Source organism: Eschrichtius robustus, chromosome 10 (genome assembly GCF_028021215.1).
Source record: "Eschrichtius robustus isolate mEscRob2 chromosome 10, mEscRob2.pri, whole genome shotgun sequence".
In the NCBI taxonomy this organism is placed as follows: domain Eukaryota; kingdom Metazoa; phylum Chordata; class Mammalia; order Artiodactyla; family Eschrichtiidae; genus Eschrichtius; species Eschrichtius robustus.
The window spans coordinates 35,485,810-35,502,474 of record NC_090833.1 but is presented as its reverse complement, the minus strand read 5'-3'; the positions used below and the strand labels follow the sequence as shown (position 1 = coordinate 35,502,474).

Sequence of the window (16,665 nt, the reverse complement as noted above, 5' to 3'; positions counted from 1 at the left end):
TTGAGGGGAGTGAATCAGTCAGAGTTCAATGCAGAAAACAAATGGTCCTAGATATTCTTGAGAAAGGAGTTTAATACATGGATATAAAGTACTATAAAATTGTTAAAGGGTTGCAGGAGCGGGAATCAGGAGGTTGCTACTGGAACTGCTGAGTTCAAGAACACAGCTGGGGTGGCCAGCCAGGCATGAAGAAGCCACTTGAATTCATGAAGCTACTTGAATTCAGCTGCTTCTTGAACTCATGAAGCTGGCAATTTGACACTGAAATTCTAGTTCAGCCACCCATGCTATCAGTACCCATGCTCTACCTCCTTGCTTGTCAGCACAAACAGCCAAAAGATTAAGAGGCTGGCTTCCATCTTGCTTCCTTCTTCTCTGAGTACATATATAGGAACTTAATTTGCAACTAGAATCCTAGCAGCAAGGGAGTCTTGGAAATAGGTTTCAGCCTCTAGTTACAGGAAGCCATACCAGAAGCCAATGGGAAGGGATGCTGACTGCCACCAACCTTATCTGCCAGGGGGAGATGGAGAAGTCAGTGTCCAGAGGGGTGCTGTGAGGAACGGGACTATGACATGGAGAGACTTAGGTATGTGGCTAATGCTCAGACTCAGCTCTATTTTTTTAAAAGAGAAGGTGACTATTTAAAAAAATTGTTTTTAAACATCTGTGTTTTTTATTTATTATTATTATTTTTTTAATTTAATTTATTTTTGGCTGCGTTGGGTCTTCGTTGCTGTGTGCGGGCTTTTTCTAGTTGCAGCAAGAGAGGCCTACTCTTCGTTGCAGTGCGTGGACTTCTCATTGCGGTGGCTTCTCTTGGTGTGGAGCACAGGCTCTAGGTGTGCGGGCTTCAGTAGTTGCAGCACGCGGGCTCAGTAGTTGTGGCTCACGGGCTCTAGAGCGCAGGCTCAGTAGTTGTGGCACACAGGCTTAGTTGCTCCGCGGCATGTGGGATCTTCCCAGACCAGGGATCGAAGCAGTGTCCCCTGCATTGGCAGGTGTATTCTTAACCACTGTGCCACCAGGGAAGTCCCCCAGACTTAGCTCTTCAAGGTTCTTCTGAGGCAGTGGGAGCAGCTGAGGTGTGTGGTGCTCGTGCTGGGGGCCAGGGGCAGTGGAGGAAGGAAGACAGAATCCAGCTCTCTCTGAAAATGAGAAAGGAGGAAGTTTACACAGCAGCTGGGACATCTGTTAGGGAATACATGGTAAAAATGGGCCTTGGATGACTCATTCAGGACAGGTGATCCTTATATTTCTTTGAGCACTGGGATGTGGTTATCAGAGCCACTTCTATGGCAAGGCCAGGCTTAAAGTGCACATTTTCCATGCTGTTGTCTGGCTTGTCCCCATTTGTATCTGATCCTGGGTAGCGGGCACTTGTAGCATACTTGATCTCCCTCCAGCAGAGATGTGAGCAGGAAATCTAAATGCCTCTTGTTTTTCTTTACCTAAGCTGTTGTGAAAATCAGTTATGTGACTCTGCATCAGAAAAAAAATAATATCCTGATCTGTCTCTGGGAAAAGAATTCCTAGTGTGCTTATGGCTTAAAATGTGTTTTCATGCATACTTTTTAGATTCTGATGGTTTTGACACCTTGAGGCCTAATTTCCAGCAGTGATTAGATCACAGCACGTGACCTGGCCTCTGAAGAGCCTCTGTCCTAGTGGGGAAGCAGCTTTCTTTAGTCACTCACAAAGAGGAGTGATATTGATGGGGAAAAGCCTAGGATGGTAAATATACAATTGATCCTTGAACAACATGAATTTGAACTGCCTGGGTCCACTTATACATGGATTTTTTTCAATAGTAAACACTAGAGTACCATGCAAGTGGTTAGTTGAACCCACAGATGTGGAACGGATATGGAGGGCTGACATAAATTATATGTGGATTTTTCAACTGCATGGAGGGTCAGTGCCCCTAACCCTTTGCATTGTTCAGGGGTCAGCTGTATACTTGTCCCGGGTGACAACAGGTATACTTCACTAATTGTAGGTGATGCAGTCCCAGAGGTTGACTGAAACGCAAGTTTCTGTTATCAAGGGGTTTGGGGTCAGAAGGCTCAAAAGAGGGTCCTTTTCAACAAGTCTCGTGAGAGGGTGCCTAACACAGTGCCTGGCATATAAGCGCCAGTGTCTGTGGAATGAATCATAGTGCATGAGCTGCACCTTCTTTCCTTGGCAGAGCTATTAGGCAGTAAACATTTGTAGAATAATGGGATCGTGCTAGGTTTTTCCTAGCTCTAAAACCCCATTTATTTACTGATATTCACAGAGGATTCCTTGATCCAACCAAGTTATTTGCCATAATGTTGCTTGATGACCTCTTTGAAGAAAAAGGGACTGTGGGCTAGATGCTTGTACCTTTAATAAGATTTGCAGTTTGTGGAGTAACTTATGGGTGTTAACAGAATGAAGTCTGTTCCCTGGAGGGAAGTTTCTGTGGCCCTGACCTGCTGGACATTTAACAGTGATGAAGTCAAAGAAGGTGTATTTAACATACCTGCAGAGGACCCAACCTGGAAATAGCTAATTAGGTAAAAATTTTTAAAGTGCCTTCCTTTAAGAAGACAGATCAACAGACTTTTTCAATGCAGAGGATTCAGTGCCACCATGGGGATAACACAGGTGGGTAGGTGGGTAGGAGAGCATGGAGGAAGGGCACATAACTAAGATTTGAAGAGATCAAGGAAAGTGTTCCATGGAATGATGATGAAGTAGGATCCTGAAGTATGGGTAGGATTTAGCCAGGGAGACAGATTTTTGGCTCAATTAAGGAAAAAATAATCAGATGGAGTAGATTCTCTTGGGTGGGTCTGGCCTGTGTGGGAGAGCAAGCCCTGCACAGTCAACCAATGCAGGCTACTCAGAGCAGTCTCCTTCCAGATGCTTCCCCAACCACGGAAGAGCTAGGGTAGGATAGGTGTTGCGTGTTCCTCCCACTTCTGCCTCCAAATGACGTGGCGGAAGATGGGCACTGTATGTGTGTATGTCCCAGCTGTTCCTATTACAGAAGCCCTAGGTAACAGCCTTACTCATACATCTTCTGTATACAAGCTCTTAACATTTGATAGGGAACTTTCAACTCCTGGCCTTGACAGGCATCACCACTCAGAACTCAGTTCCTTCTGGGGAGAGCAATCGAGATGGCGGAGTAGTAGGATGTGAAGCTCACCACCTCCTTTCACAAATACATCAAAAATACATCTAGGGCTTCCCTGGTGGCGCAGTGGTTGAGAATCTGCCTGCCAATGCAGGGGACAGGGGTTCGAGCCCTGGTCTGGGAAGATCCCACATGCCGCGGAGCAACTAGGCCCGTGAGCCACAATTACTGAGCCTGCGCGTCTGGAGCCTGTGCTCCGCAACGAGAGAGGCCGCGATAGTGAGAGGCCCGTGCACCGCGATGAAGAGTGTCCCCCACTTGCTGCAACTAGAGAAAGCCCTCGCACAGAAATGAAGACCCTACACAGCCATAAATAAATAAGTTAATTTTAAAAAATACATCTACATGTGGAAAGGTTCTCACAGAATATCCACTGAATGCTGGCAGAAGACCTCATACCTCTGAAAGACCAAGAAAATCTATGTAAGTGGGTAGGACAAAAAGGAAAAAAGTGAGAAAGGAATCAGGATGGGACCTGGGCCCCTGGGAGGGAGCTGTAAAAGAGGAAAGGTTCCTGCACCCTCGGAAGTTCCTTCGCTGGCGGAGAGATCAGCCATTATAAGAGGGAGCTTCAGAGCCTTGGAGTAGAGCACAGCAACCAGTTTGCAGCAGCTAGAATGGAGACAGACCTGCACAGACGGTCAGTGCCACTGCTTTGCACTTCCCAGCCTGAGATGCGTGTCCACTGGTGCGGGCAGGGGCTGGATGAAGAAGCTCGGGCTTTGGAGATCAGACCTGGGGAGAGGACTGGGGTGGGCTGTGCGGAAACAGCCTGAAGGGGTTGGAGTCTGGTGCAACCACACCTGAGGCTGTACGAGGAGGAAGCCTGGGCCGCCTTAGAGGCCAGGCACCATTGTGTGGGCAGTGTGCAAGGGGAGGGGCAGAACCTGCCATTACAGCCTTTTCCCCTGCACAAGCTCTCAGGCAGCGGAACACTTCCTACACTCACTGCAGGAGCCGTCTCAAGCTGCTGACTCTGCCCTTCCGGGGAGCAGAGTTGCGAGCTGCCTCTGCTCCCATGGCGTGCTCCAGGGCCATGCATGAGCTGCCACTGCCACTGAGATTCCCACAACTGGGCACCAGCCGCCACATCTGCACACCCCATTAAGGGGATAATGGCCAGCAAGTGCTGAGGAAAGAGGCGATAGGCAGCCATACTAAGAACAGCCCTCGAACCAAAAATGTTAAACCCACACAAGCTACACAAGGATGCTCCCACATATAAAGAGCCTTCTAAGACCACAGTAGATAATTGTTTCTCCTAAACTCACAGAATAAGAGAAATATAAGTAAAATGAAGAAGCAGAGGAGCCACTCCCAGTTAAAAGACCAAGAGAATGCCCCTGAAAGAACAATGAAACAGACCTCTTTAGTCTAACAAACAGACACCAATTTCAAAAAGACACTGATTTCAAAAAGGAGATAATAAAAATATTGAAGGAATTAAGAAAGGCTATCGACAAAAATGCAAGAGCACTGTAAAAAGGAACTGGAAACTATACAGAGGAACCAAGAAAAATTAGAAAACTCATTTGCTGAGACAAAAACTGAACTAAAGGCAATGAATAGAATAAATAATGCAGAACGAACAAGTAACCCGGAAGACAGAATAATGGAAATCACCCAATCAGGACAGCAGACAGGAAGCCAAATGAATAAAAAATGAAAGCAATATAAGAGACCTATGGGATAATACAAAGCATGCCAATCTAGGCATAATAGGGAATCCAGGAGGGGGAGAAAGAGTAAAGGGGATTGGAAATGTATTTGAAGAAATTATGGCTGAAAACTTGCTAAACCTAAAGAAGGAAACACATCCAGGTACAGGAAGCACAGAGGGTCCAAAACAAAGTAAACCCAAACAGACCTACACCAAGACATTTTATAATAAAAACGGCAAAAATTAAAGAGAGGATTCTAAAGGCAGCAGGAGAAAAAGAGTTAATTACAAGGGAAGCCCCATAAGGCTATCAGCTGATTTCTCTACAGAAACGTTTCAGGCCAGAAGGGAGTGGCAAGATATATTCAAAGTCCTGAAAGGGAAAAATCTGCAACCTAGGGTACTTTACCCAGCAAGATTATCATTTAGAATAGGAGAGAGAAAGAATTTCTGAGACAAGCAAAAATGAAAAGAATACAGCAATACTAAACCTATCCTAAAGAAAATATTGAAATCTTCTCTAAATAGAAAAGAATATATAGGAAAGAGAAAATCACAATTGGAGAGCAAATCACCTACAAATAAGCCAGTACACAGATTTTTAAAAAATCAAAAAATTTCTGTGAACGTGATGATACCACAATGAACAGCAAAAGGATGAACATGAAGATGTAAAAGAGGACATCAAAATCATAAACTGTGGTGGAGGAGGTCAGAAAATGTAGATTTTTTTTCCATTTCCTAGAATGTGTTTGAGCCTCTATGACTACTAGTCTAAGGCAAGGAGATAGAAGATGGGGTTAACATACTTGAAAAACAGGGTAACCACAAATCAAAAACATACGATAGATTCACAAAAACCAAAAAGAAGAGAACATAAGTATAATACAAAAGAAGATCATCAAACCACAAAAGGAAAAACAAAAAGAAAGGTACAAAGAGGAAATATAAAATCAACAGGAAACCAAGGTTAAAATGGCAATAAATACATATCTATCAATAATTATTTATTAGTGGACTAACTACTCCAATCAGAAGACACAGAGTGGCAGATTGGATTAAAAAAACAAGAGCTTACAATATGCTACCTAGAGGAGACCCACTTTAGGGCAAAGGACACACATAGATTGAAAGTGAAGAGATGGAAAAATATTTCATGCAAATGGAAATGAAAAGAAAGTGGGGGTCGCAATACTCATATCTGACAAAATATACTTTAAAACAGAAGCCGTAAAGAAAGATAAAGAAGGACACTATATAATGATAAAAGGATCAATACAAGAAGAGGATTTTACAGTCATCAACATATATGCACCTAATATAGAAGCACCCAAATACATAAATACTAACAGACATAAAGGCAGAAATTGACAATCATACAATAATAGTAGGAGACTTTAGCACCACACTCACACCAATGGACAGGTTTTCTAGACAGAAAATCAGTAAGGCAACAGAGATCCTAAATGATACAACAGAACAGTTAGACCTAATTGATATTTTCAGGACATTACACCCCCCAAAAATCAAATACACATTCTTTTCAAATGCACATGGAACATTCTCTAGGATTGACCACATATTAGGGCACAAAACTAGCCTCAACAAATTTAAGAGTATAGAAATTATCTCAAGCATCTTTGTGACCATAAGAGCATGAAACTAGAAATCAACCACAGAAAAAGAAATAAGAAACAATTACATGGAGACTAAACAACATACTACTAAAAAAAACAATGGGTCAATGATGAAATCAAAGAGGAAATTTAAAAATAACTTGAGACAAATGGCAATGAGAACACAACCATACAAAATCTATGGGATGCAGCAAAAGCAGTTCTTAGAGGGAAGTTCATAGCGATACAGGCCTTCCTCAAAAAAAAACCAAGAAAAGTCTCAAACAACCTAACCTACCACTTAAAAAGAAATTAGAAAAAGAAGAACAAACAAAACCTAAAGTCAGCAGAAGGAAGGAAACAAGATCAGAGAGGAAATAGAGAATCTCAAAAATTATATTAAAATATCAATAAAGCCAAGAGTTGGTTTTTTGAAAGGGTAAACAAGATTGACAAACTCCTGTCCAGGTTCATCAAGAAGAAAAGAGAGAGAACCCAAATAAAAATAAGAAGTGAAAAAGGAGAGATAATAACCAATACTGCAGAAATACAAAAAACCATAAGGGAATACTATGAACAATTATATGCCAACAAATTCTACAACCTAGAATAAATGGACAAGTTTCTAGAAACATACAGCCCACCAAAAATGAACCAAGAAGAAACAGATAATTTGAACAGACTGATCACCAGAGGTGAAATAGAATCTGTAATTTAAAAACTCCCTACAAACAAAAGTCCAGGACCAGATGGCTTCACAGGCGAATTCTACCAAACATGCAAAGAAGAACTTATACTGATCCTTCTCAAACTCTTCCAAAAAATTGAAGAGGAAGGAACACTCCTGAAGACATTTTATGAAGCCACCATCAGCCTGATACCAAAACCTGACAAAGACACCACCAAAAAAGAAAATTACAGGCCAATATCTTTGATGAATATAGACGCAAAAATTCTCAACAAAATATTAGCTAACAGAATCCAACAACACATTAAAAAGATCATACACCATAACCACATGGGAGTCATCCCAAGTTCACAAGAATGGTTCAACATATGCAAATCAGTCAATGTGATACACCACATAAACACAAGACAAAACCCACAATCATCTCAAAAGATGCAGAAAAAGCATTTGACAAAATTCAATATCCATTCATGATAAAAACTCTCACCAAAGTGGGTATAGAGGGAACATATCTCAGCATAATAAAACCTATTTATGACAGACCCATAGCCAATATAATACTCAACAGTGAAAAGCTGAAAGCCTTCCCACTAAAATCTGGAACAAAACAAGGATGCCTACTCTCACCACTTCTCTTCAACATAGTATTGGAAGTCCTAGCCACAGCAATCAGACAGGAAAAAGAAAAGGTATCCAAATTGGAAGAGAAGCGGTAAAACTGTCACTCTTCGCAGATGACACGATACTCTCTCTATACAAAGAACCCTAAAGTCTCCACACAAAAACTATTAGAATAAATGAATTCAGCAAGGTAGCAGGATACAAGATTAATATACAGAAATCGATTGCATTTCTTTACACTAACTATGAAATATCAGAAAGGGAATGTAAAAAAACTATACCTTTCAAAATCTCACCCCCCCAAAATAAAATACTTAGGAATAAACCTGACTAAGGAGGTGAAAGACTTATATGCTGAGGACTATAAAACATTAATTAAGTAAACTGAAGAAGATTCAAAGAAATGGAAAGATATCCAATGCTCTTAGAGGAATGAATATTGTTAAAATGGCCATACTACCCAAAGCAATCTACAGATTTAATGTGATCCCTATCAAATTACCCATGACATTTTTCACAGAACTAGAATAATCCTAAAATTTATATGGAATCATAAAAGACCCAGAATTGCCAAAGCAATGATGATGTAAAAGAACAAAGCAGGAGGCATAACCCTCCCAGAGTTCAGACAATACTACAAAGCTACAGTAATCCAAACAGCGTGGTACTGGCACAAAAACAGCCATATGGATCAATGGAACAGAGTAAAGACCCCAGGGATAAACTCACACCGCTATAGTCAATTAATCTTAGATAAAGAAGGAAAGAATATACAATGGGAAAAAGTCTTTTCAGCAAGTGGTGTTGGGAAAGTTGGACAGCCGCATGTAAATCAGTGAAGTTAGAACACACTCACCATACATAGAAATAAACTCCAAATGGCTTAAAGACTTAGACATAAGACTTGACACCATAAAATTCCTAGAAGAGAACATAGGCAAAACATTCTCTGACATAAATCGTACCAATGTTTTCTTAGGTCAGTCTCCCAAGGCAACAGAAATAAAAACAAAAATAGACAAATGGGACCTAATCAAACTTATAGGCTTTTGCACAGCACAGGAAGCCATAAACAAAATGAAAAGACAACCTACAGAATGGGAGAAAATATTTGCAAATGATGCAACCAGCAAGGGCTTAATTTCCAAAATACAAACAGCTCATACAACTCAACAACAGAAAAACAACCCAATCGAAAAATGTGCAGAAGACCTAAAGAGACATTTCTCCAAAGAAGAAATACAAATGGCCAATAGGCATGTGAAAAGATGCTCAACATCTCTAATTACTAGAGAAACGCAAATCAAAACTGCAACAAGGTACCACCTCACACTGGTCAGAATGGCCATCATTAAAAACTAGAAACAAATGCTGGAGAGGATGTGGAGAAAAGGGAACCCTCCTACACTATTGGTGGAAATGTAAGTTGGTACAGCCACTATGGAAAACAGTATTCCATTCCTCAGAAAACTAAAAATAGAATTACCATATGATCCAACAGTCCCACTCCTGGGCATATATCCAGACAAAACTCTAATCCAAAAAGATACATGCAGCCCTATGTTCATAGCAGCACTATTCACAACAGCCAAGATATGGAAACAATCTAAATGTCCATTGACAGATGAATGGATAAAGAAGATGCAGTACATATATACAATGGAGTACTACTCAGTCATAAAAGAGAACGAAATAATGGTCATTTGCAGCAACATGGATGGACCTAGAGATTATCATACTAAGTGAAGTCAGACAGAGAAAGACAAATACCATATGATATCACTTATAATGTAGAATCTAAAATATGACAAAATGAACCTATCTACAAAACAGAAACAGACTCACAGACATAGAGAACAGACTTGTGGTTGCCAAGGGGGAGGGGGCTGGGGGAGGGACAGAGCGGGAGGTTGGGGTTAGCCGGTGTAAGCTATTATATGTGGAATGGATAAACAACAACGTCCTACTGTACAGCACAGAGAACTATATGCAGTATCCTATGATAAACCATAATGGAAAAGAATATAAAAAAGAATGTATATATATATGTATAACTGAATCACTGCTGTACAGCAGAAATTAACACAACATTGTAAATCAACTATACTTTAGTTAAAAAAACAAAGAACTCAATTCCTTCTGTAAAAAAGGGGCAATAGCCTTACCAAGTCAGTGCTTAATATACTATTGATGGGATATAAGATGATTTTAGTGGCATGGGGGTGTATCAGGATACATGAGGTTATGCTGACTTGGCTAAACTGCAGTAACAAATTTCCCCCAAATGTTTGGTTTCAACAAAGGTTTAGTTGCTTGTGATACTGTGAATATTTTCATTTTAACAGTTTATTTTAGTGTTTATTAAAACCACTAGCTTTTCATTTATAGTAGTGAAGTAATGTAAACATTTCTTTTTAGTTAAGTTCCTGGATAGGGTCCTGGAATGGAAAAAGGACACTAGGTAATGACTAAGGAAATATGAATAAACTGTGGACTTTCTACTGGCTCATTAATTTTGACAAATGTACCATACTAATGTAAGGTGTTAATAACAGGGAAGCTCGGCAGGAAGGGTAGTAAGGGAACTCTCTACCGCCTATCTCCTCACTTTTTCTGTAAATCTAAAACTTCTAGACAGTCTTCAATAAGGGGTGCTGGGAAAACTGGATAGCTACATGTAAAAGAATGAAATTAGAACATTTTTTTGTGTATGGTTTTAGAAAAACTCTAATGGATTAAAGACCTAAACGTTAAGACCTGAAACCATGAAACTCCTAGAAGAAAACACAGGCAAAACACACTTTGACATAAATCGTGCAATATTTTTTGGAGCTGTCTCCTAAGGCAAAGGAAACAAAAGCAAAAATAAACAAATGGGACCCAATTAAACTTAAAAGCTTTTGCACAGCAAAGGAAACCATACACAAAACAAAAAGACAACCTACTGAATGGGAGAAAGTATTTGCAAGTGATATGACCAATAAAGGGTTAATATCCAAAATGTATAAAAAGCTCATACAACTCAACATCAAAAAAATAAACAACCTGATTAAAAAATGGTCAGAAAACCTAAAAAGACATTTTTCCAAAGAAGATACAGATAGTTAACAGGCACATGAAGAGATGCTCAACATCGCTAGTCATCAGAGAAATGCAAATCAAAACCACAATGAAATATCACCTCACACCTGTCAGAATGGCTATCATCACCACAAATAACAAATGTCGGTGAGAACATGGAGAAAAGGGAACCTTTGTGCACTGTTAGTGGGAATGTATACTGGGGCAGCCACTATGGAAGACAGTATGGTGTTTACTCAAAAGACTAAAAATAGAACTACCATATGATCCAGCAATTCTACTCCTGGGTATATATCTGAAGAAAATGAAAACGCTAATTTGAAAAGATACATGCACCCCGATGTTCGCAGCAGCATTATTCATAATAGCCAAGATATGGAAACAACCTAAGTATCCATCAACAGATGAATGGATAAAGAAGATGTGGTATATATATATACACAATGGAATACTACTCAGCCATAAAAGATAATGAAATTTTGCCATTTGCAACAAGGATGCACTTGGATGCTGATTCACTTTGTTATAAAGCAGAAACTAACACACCATTGTAAAGCAATTATACTCCAATAAAGATGTTAAAAAAAAAAAGATGCACTTGGAGGGTATTGTGCTTAGTGAAATAAGTCAGAGAAAGGCAAATGCTGTATGATATCACATGTGGAATCTAAAAAATAAACTAGTGAATATAACAGAACAACATACTCTCATATGTAGAGAACAAATTAGTGGTTACCAGTGGGAGGGGGAAGGGGAGAGGGGCAAGGTTAGGGTAGGGGACTAAGAGGTATAAACTACTATGTATAACATAAATAAGCTACAAGGATATATTGTACAGCACAGGGAATATAGCCAATATTTTATAAATGGAGTATAACCTTTAAAAATTGTGAATCACTGTGCTGTACACCTAAAACATACATTATACATCAACTATACCTGTTAATAAAAAGACTTAAGAGAAAAAATTCTAAAATATAAAGTCTTTTTAATTAAAAGAGGATTTAAAGAAAAATATTAAGTACTAGCTTTCTCCTCAAGTGACATGTGGATATGGCAAACACTGTAAGATGCTAAGTGACTGAAGCTGGGAAAAATGTGGTCATGGATCTCAGGTCATCCACACCAGGGACCTCACTGTTACTCTTCACACAGCCCAAGGGGCAGGCAGGACTGCAACTACAGTCCCTGACTGACACGTGAGGACACAGACTTTGGAACTTGGAATCAGGTGGGAACAAGCTGGATGGACAAGATGGCCCTGGTCTCCTGTCTCCCTCAGTGGAAGCAGTGGTGCCTCGGGGGGGCGGAGTGGTGAGAGGCCTACATCCAGTGCTCAGGAACCCTAGCACATACCCAGACCAAGGAAAGTACCCCGAAAAGTGCCTCCTTTAAAATACAGAACTTTATTTTGGTTGCTGAGATTTTCATAAGCACTTGGTTCACAGAAAAGTCATTCGTTACAAAATAATAAAAGGCAGCATTTTGTACAGCGACTCACACTGGGGCCATAGATAAGTGCAAAGGATAGCACTGGGGATGGGAGGGGCCCACGCTCTTGTGCCCGAAGTCCTCAGGGGGTAGCCAGTGCTCCTGGCTCCCCCTAGCCCAACCTACTCCACCCGGGAGAGCAGCACTGGGGGCCTGGCAGAACCAGCCTGGGAAGCCATCTGTGAGGTGCACGACAGTGACGCTACCAGGCTGGTGAGGCACCACATGAAGGGCCGGGTGGGCAGGGGACTGTTCAGGCTGAGCCAGGCCTGCGTCGGGCCCCCTTCCTAGAGCAGTGGGTCTGAGCCTGCCTGGCTCTGGAACCTTAACACATTCACAGTTGGGTGCAGCACAGCCCTTTGGGAGCCAGCCTTCCTCTCCTCACTCAGGCTGCTAACCCTACCCCCTGGGCTGGGGACTGGGGACACAGGTGGTGACCCTAATGGAGCTAGCTTACAGGCAGGTCAGTAGGACAGGGATGGGCCCAGGTAACTCCTAAGCAAGGCAGAATATACCCTGTGGGGGCAGAGAAAGGGCAGAGGAGGCTCAGAGAGGGCAGAGCACTGCCATCCGGGTGGCAGTGTCGAGCCTGGAAGAATGGGTGGGACCTAGGCATGTGTAGCTGGCGAGGAGGGTGCACCCAGAAGAGGGGAGAGCATGAGCCAAGGCACAGAGTGGGAAACCTTGGTAGGGTTAGTAAAGGCAGGTGGTCATCCATGAGAATGTGGACACAGACGAGGGCCCTAGGCACCTCGGTCTCCGCCAGTCTTGCGCCCAGGAGGGGCGGCTGGTTTGGGTGTGCTTGTGGGATTCGAATCCTCCCTGTGCAGCAAGCGCTGAGCCAATGTCCTCCTGAATCTGGGAGCAACTTGAAGGTAGAGCAGTCAGGTGCACCCCTGCACCACCCAGCCCAGCACGCGTCTGCACACCTAAGCCACTTGAAGGAAGCCTTCTCCACACGCCCCTTCCTGTTTTCAGCATGCCCCTGTCATCCCTGGGGCAGCCTTTCAAGAGGGGCTCCTTATCCCAAGCCCCTTCCTCCCTCACAGGTCCATGTTCAAGAGAACTGTGTCCTTACGGAAACCAAACCCAACTCCTCCAGCCTCCCCAGGCAGCAGGGTGGGTGTGGCAGTGTCCCCAGAGGGTCAAAAGTGAGGTCTAGGAAAGGGGAAAATCTGGGGCTCTTTCCATCTCACTAGAATCACTTCTCTCCCTTAGAAGTAAATCCGTTCTTCCCTGAGAAGATTCTGGGTTTGGTGTATATAAAACGCAGTTCCCTGTAACTCAAACAGAAAACCCTGACCAAGGTTTTCATTATCGATTTCCCCAACTTTTCATAATCTCTGTAAGAGCTCGAGGAACTAGAAACCCACCAACTTTGGTTCCCCTTTTCTCCTCGAAAAATAATTCCAGGGAATTCCCTGGCGGTCCAGTGGTTAGGACACTGCACTTTCACTGCTGAGGGCCTGGGTTCAATCCCTGGTCGGGGAACTAAGATCCCATAAGCCACATGGCGCAGCCAAAAAAAACAACCAACCAACAAAAAATCCAAGTTCTTTCCTGCTGAGGGTTGTGGAGCCAAAGGGTTTTGAAGGTACCTTGTTCTTAGTCCACAGAAGACTTGGGAGCTTGTTTTTCAGGGCGGTGATAAGGAGACCAGGAGCCTTCACAAGCACTAATTCTTCCATCCCAAAGGCCACAACCTCTCAGCTTGGCTGGGCAGGGCCCGAGCCTGAGAGCAGGGTATGTGCTTCCTTCTCAGAGTCTGAGGACAGCCCCCAGCTGCCCCACTCCGTGGCTCTCCATTCTTACAGGATGGTGCAGAAGATGCTGCGTTTGCTGTGGTAACCACCTTCCACATGGGCTGTGATCCTGGTTGCCATGGCTGTCACCTTCTGCCCACTGTGGGCAGCAGAGGGGCCTCGGAGAGAGTTTTCAAGGTGAGGCCGTGCTGGTGGGTTCGCCAGGCGCCACGTATCAGACCTGGAGGTGCAAAATGAGAGTGAACCCTTTGGGAGTCTAGAGCATTTGCTGAATGCCCTGCACAAACTTACTTTTGGCTTTGTTTAAATCTGGGTATAGGTTGCATCTCCCTAGTCAAGTGATAGCAAAAGGAGGTGGAACATGTGCAAAACTAATTCTAGTTCTAGCTCTACCTTCACATCTACACGTAACCTTGGATAGGTTCCCTCTTGTCCTCTATTTCCCCATCTTTAAACAAGGATCTAGATAAGACCAGTGGCTTGCTTTTCTTTCATTCCCCCAGCCCCATTTTTTTCCCCACCTGTATGACTGTAAATGTCATGCAAGCTTTATTCATAGTCACCAAAAAATTAGAAACCACCTAAATACGCTTCAGCTGATGAACAGATAAACCGTGTGGTACGTCCATACAACAGAACACCACTCAGCAACAAAAAGAATGAATGACAGATGCCACAGGTCAATCTGGGATACACTGGGCTAAGTGTTAAGAAGCCAGACTCAAAAGACTGCACACTGTGTTATTTCTTTTATATGACATTCTGGAAAGTGCAGATCTATATGGGACAGAAGTTGGTGGATTTCCAGTCCCTCGAGCTCTTGTGGAGATTACGAAGGGTTGGGGAAAATCAAATGGTAGTGATGTTTTGATTAGGGCTTTCTGTCCTAAGTTACAAGGAACCTGTCCTGAGTTACAAGGGATCGCCTCTTACACACATCAAATCCTAAGTTGCTTAAGCCAGCAACATTGGCTTTTACATATTTTTATGATAATAATATTACGAGTGGGACTGTAAAGATATGGGTAGAGTCAGAGGCTGGCTACTGTTGGGTGAGTAAAAGGCTGGGGCTATGTTCAAAGATCTGCAAGCATTTGCGTTTGGCAGCAGAGCGAGCTCCTGAGAAGAAGCGATGAAAAGAGAGGAAATTAGGAGCGGACAGTGCACAGGGGACAATGCCAGGCCAACAGGTCTGGGCTGTACCCTGGGGTCTCCAAAGCTGGAGGAGGAAGTGGACCCCAGGGAGTCTACAATATGATCTGCTGGGATTTGGGAAGACAATATTAGAATTTCTACTTATATCATACTTTATAAGTTATGACTATATAAATAAACATACTGAGGGGGTTTCCTCAAAAAATATTTGTTACTGAGAAAGTGTATAATAAAAAAACAGAGTAGAGATCATTACTATAGAAAAAGAGGCTCCATCCAGGGTTTCTGACCATGCATGTGACGTGGCCAGAGCTGATTTAGAAAGGTTACTCTGGCAGGATGCAGAGGACAGCCTGCAGGTCGGGGGTAGCCCAAGCGCAGGGGGACCAGGCAGGAAGCTGCTGCAACAGGACAGAAGGATTAACAGTGCAGGAGTGATACCAACAACAATGGTATCAATAATAATTACTAATTATTATTATTTTTGCAACCAGTATGGCAAGGTATCAACCAACCGGAACGAAGTCCATCCATAAACAACTGAAACAGCAGTAATGGGAACAGGAGCCATGGGTCAGGGTGAGGGGTGCTGACCCGAACAAGGGTGGCAGCAGTTGGGAAGAGGAGGTGCCAGGTACAAGAACACTTTAGAAGCAGAATCAAGAGAACCTGGTAGCTGACTGAACTTCAGTGTCAGGGAGAAGGAGAGGCAGAGGTTTTGCTGCTGGAACAGAATGGATGGTGATGTCATCAAAATGGGGAACAGGGAAGGACAAGGGTTTGGGGAAGGTGAGTGTGAAGCAACTGTACACTGAGGCAGAAATACCAGAAACAAGGGGCAACAGCGGCCACAGCAATGAACACTTATATGATACCTCAGATATGCTGCTAGGTCACATGATCTTATTTAAACTGGTGCTACAAAGCAGACATTATTAACTGGATTTTACTAAGGCTCAGAGATGTTGAGTAACTTGCCCAAGGTCACACAGCCAGTAACTGGCAGAGGTGAGATTTGAAACCACATACCCCTGACTATTTTAAAGCTTATTCCCTCCTAGGGAGTCAGGCTCAGGTCCTCAGCCCAGGACTGACACAAAACCCAAGCACAGGCCTTTACCTGACCAGAGCCGAAAGCTAGCAGGACTAGGGAACAAGGGCAGCTGCAGTCTCTAAGCCTGGCTTCCCCAGTGACCTCATTGTGGTTCTAGAAGATTGGTTTAGGCAACCCCATGCACTTACTTTTTCTTGAAGACCAAGAACTTGTTGTTCTGCATGATGCATTCTTGGTTGTTTGAGATCTGCTGAAAGATGGTCTTGTTGGTCTTGCCCTGGAAGACGGTGTTCTCCTGCAGCAGAGCCTTGGCACGGCCCTGCACGGCAATGCCGTAGGCCCGGAATGAATGGATCCGGTTCTTTATTAC

The 16,665-nt window shown here is 42.9% G+C and overlaps 1 protein-coding gene across 7 annotated transcripts in view; it reads right to left on the bottom strand.

Moving 5' to 3' along the window:
• Positions 1 to 653: 653 nt before the first annotated feature.
• FBXO10 (F-box protein 10) overlaps positions 654 to 16,665 on the bottom strand; it is a 72,531-nt gene continuing 56,519 nt past the window's right edge. For 5 of the 7 annotated variants that reach the window (XM_068552075.1, XM_068552078.1, XM_068552070.1 and 2 more), the window contains 2 exons: positions 16,484 to 16,665; positions 12,238 to 14,306 (listed from right to left, as the gene is read on the bottom strand). In XM_068552075.1, the coding sequence (XP_068408176.1) occupies positions 14,132 to 14,306; positions 16,484 to 16,665 (357 nt within the window). In that variant the 3' untranslated portion in view covers positions 12,238 to 14,131. Of the gene's footprint in view, positions 1,149 to 12,237; positions 14,307 to 16,483 lie in introns of those variants that run through there. The other 2 variants (XR_011075104.1, XM_068552077.1) reach the window with 2 other exon arrangements.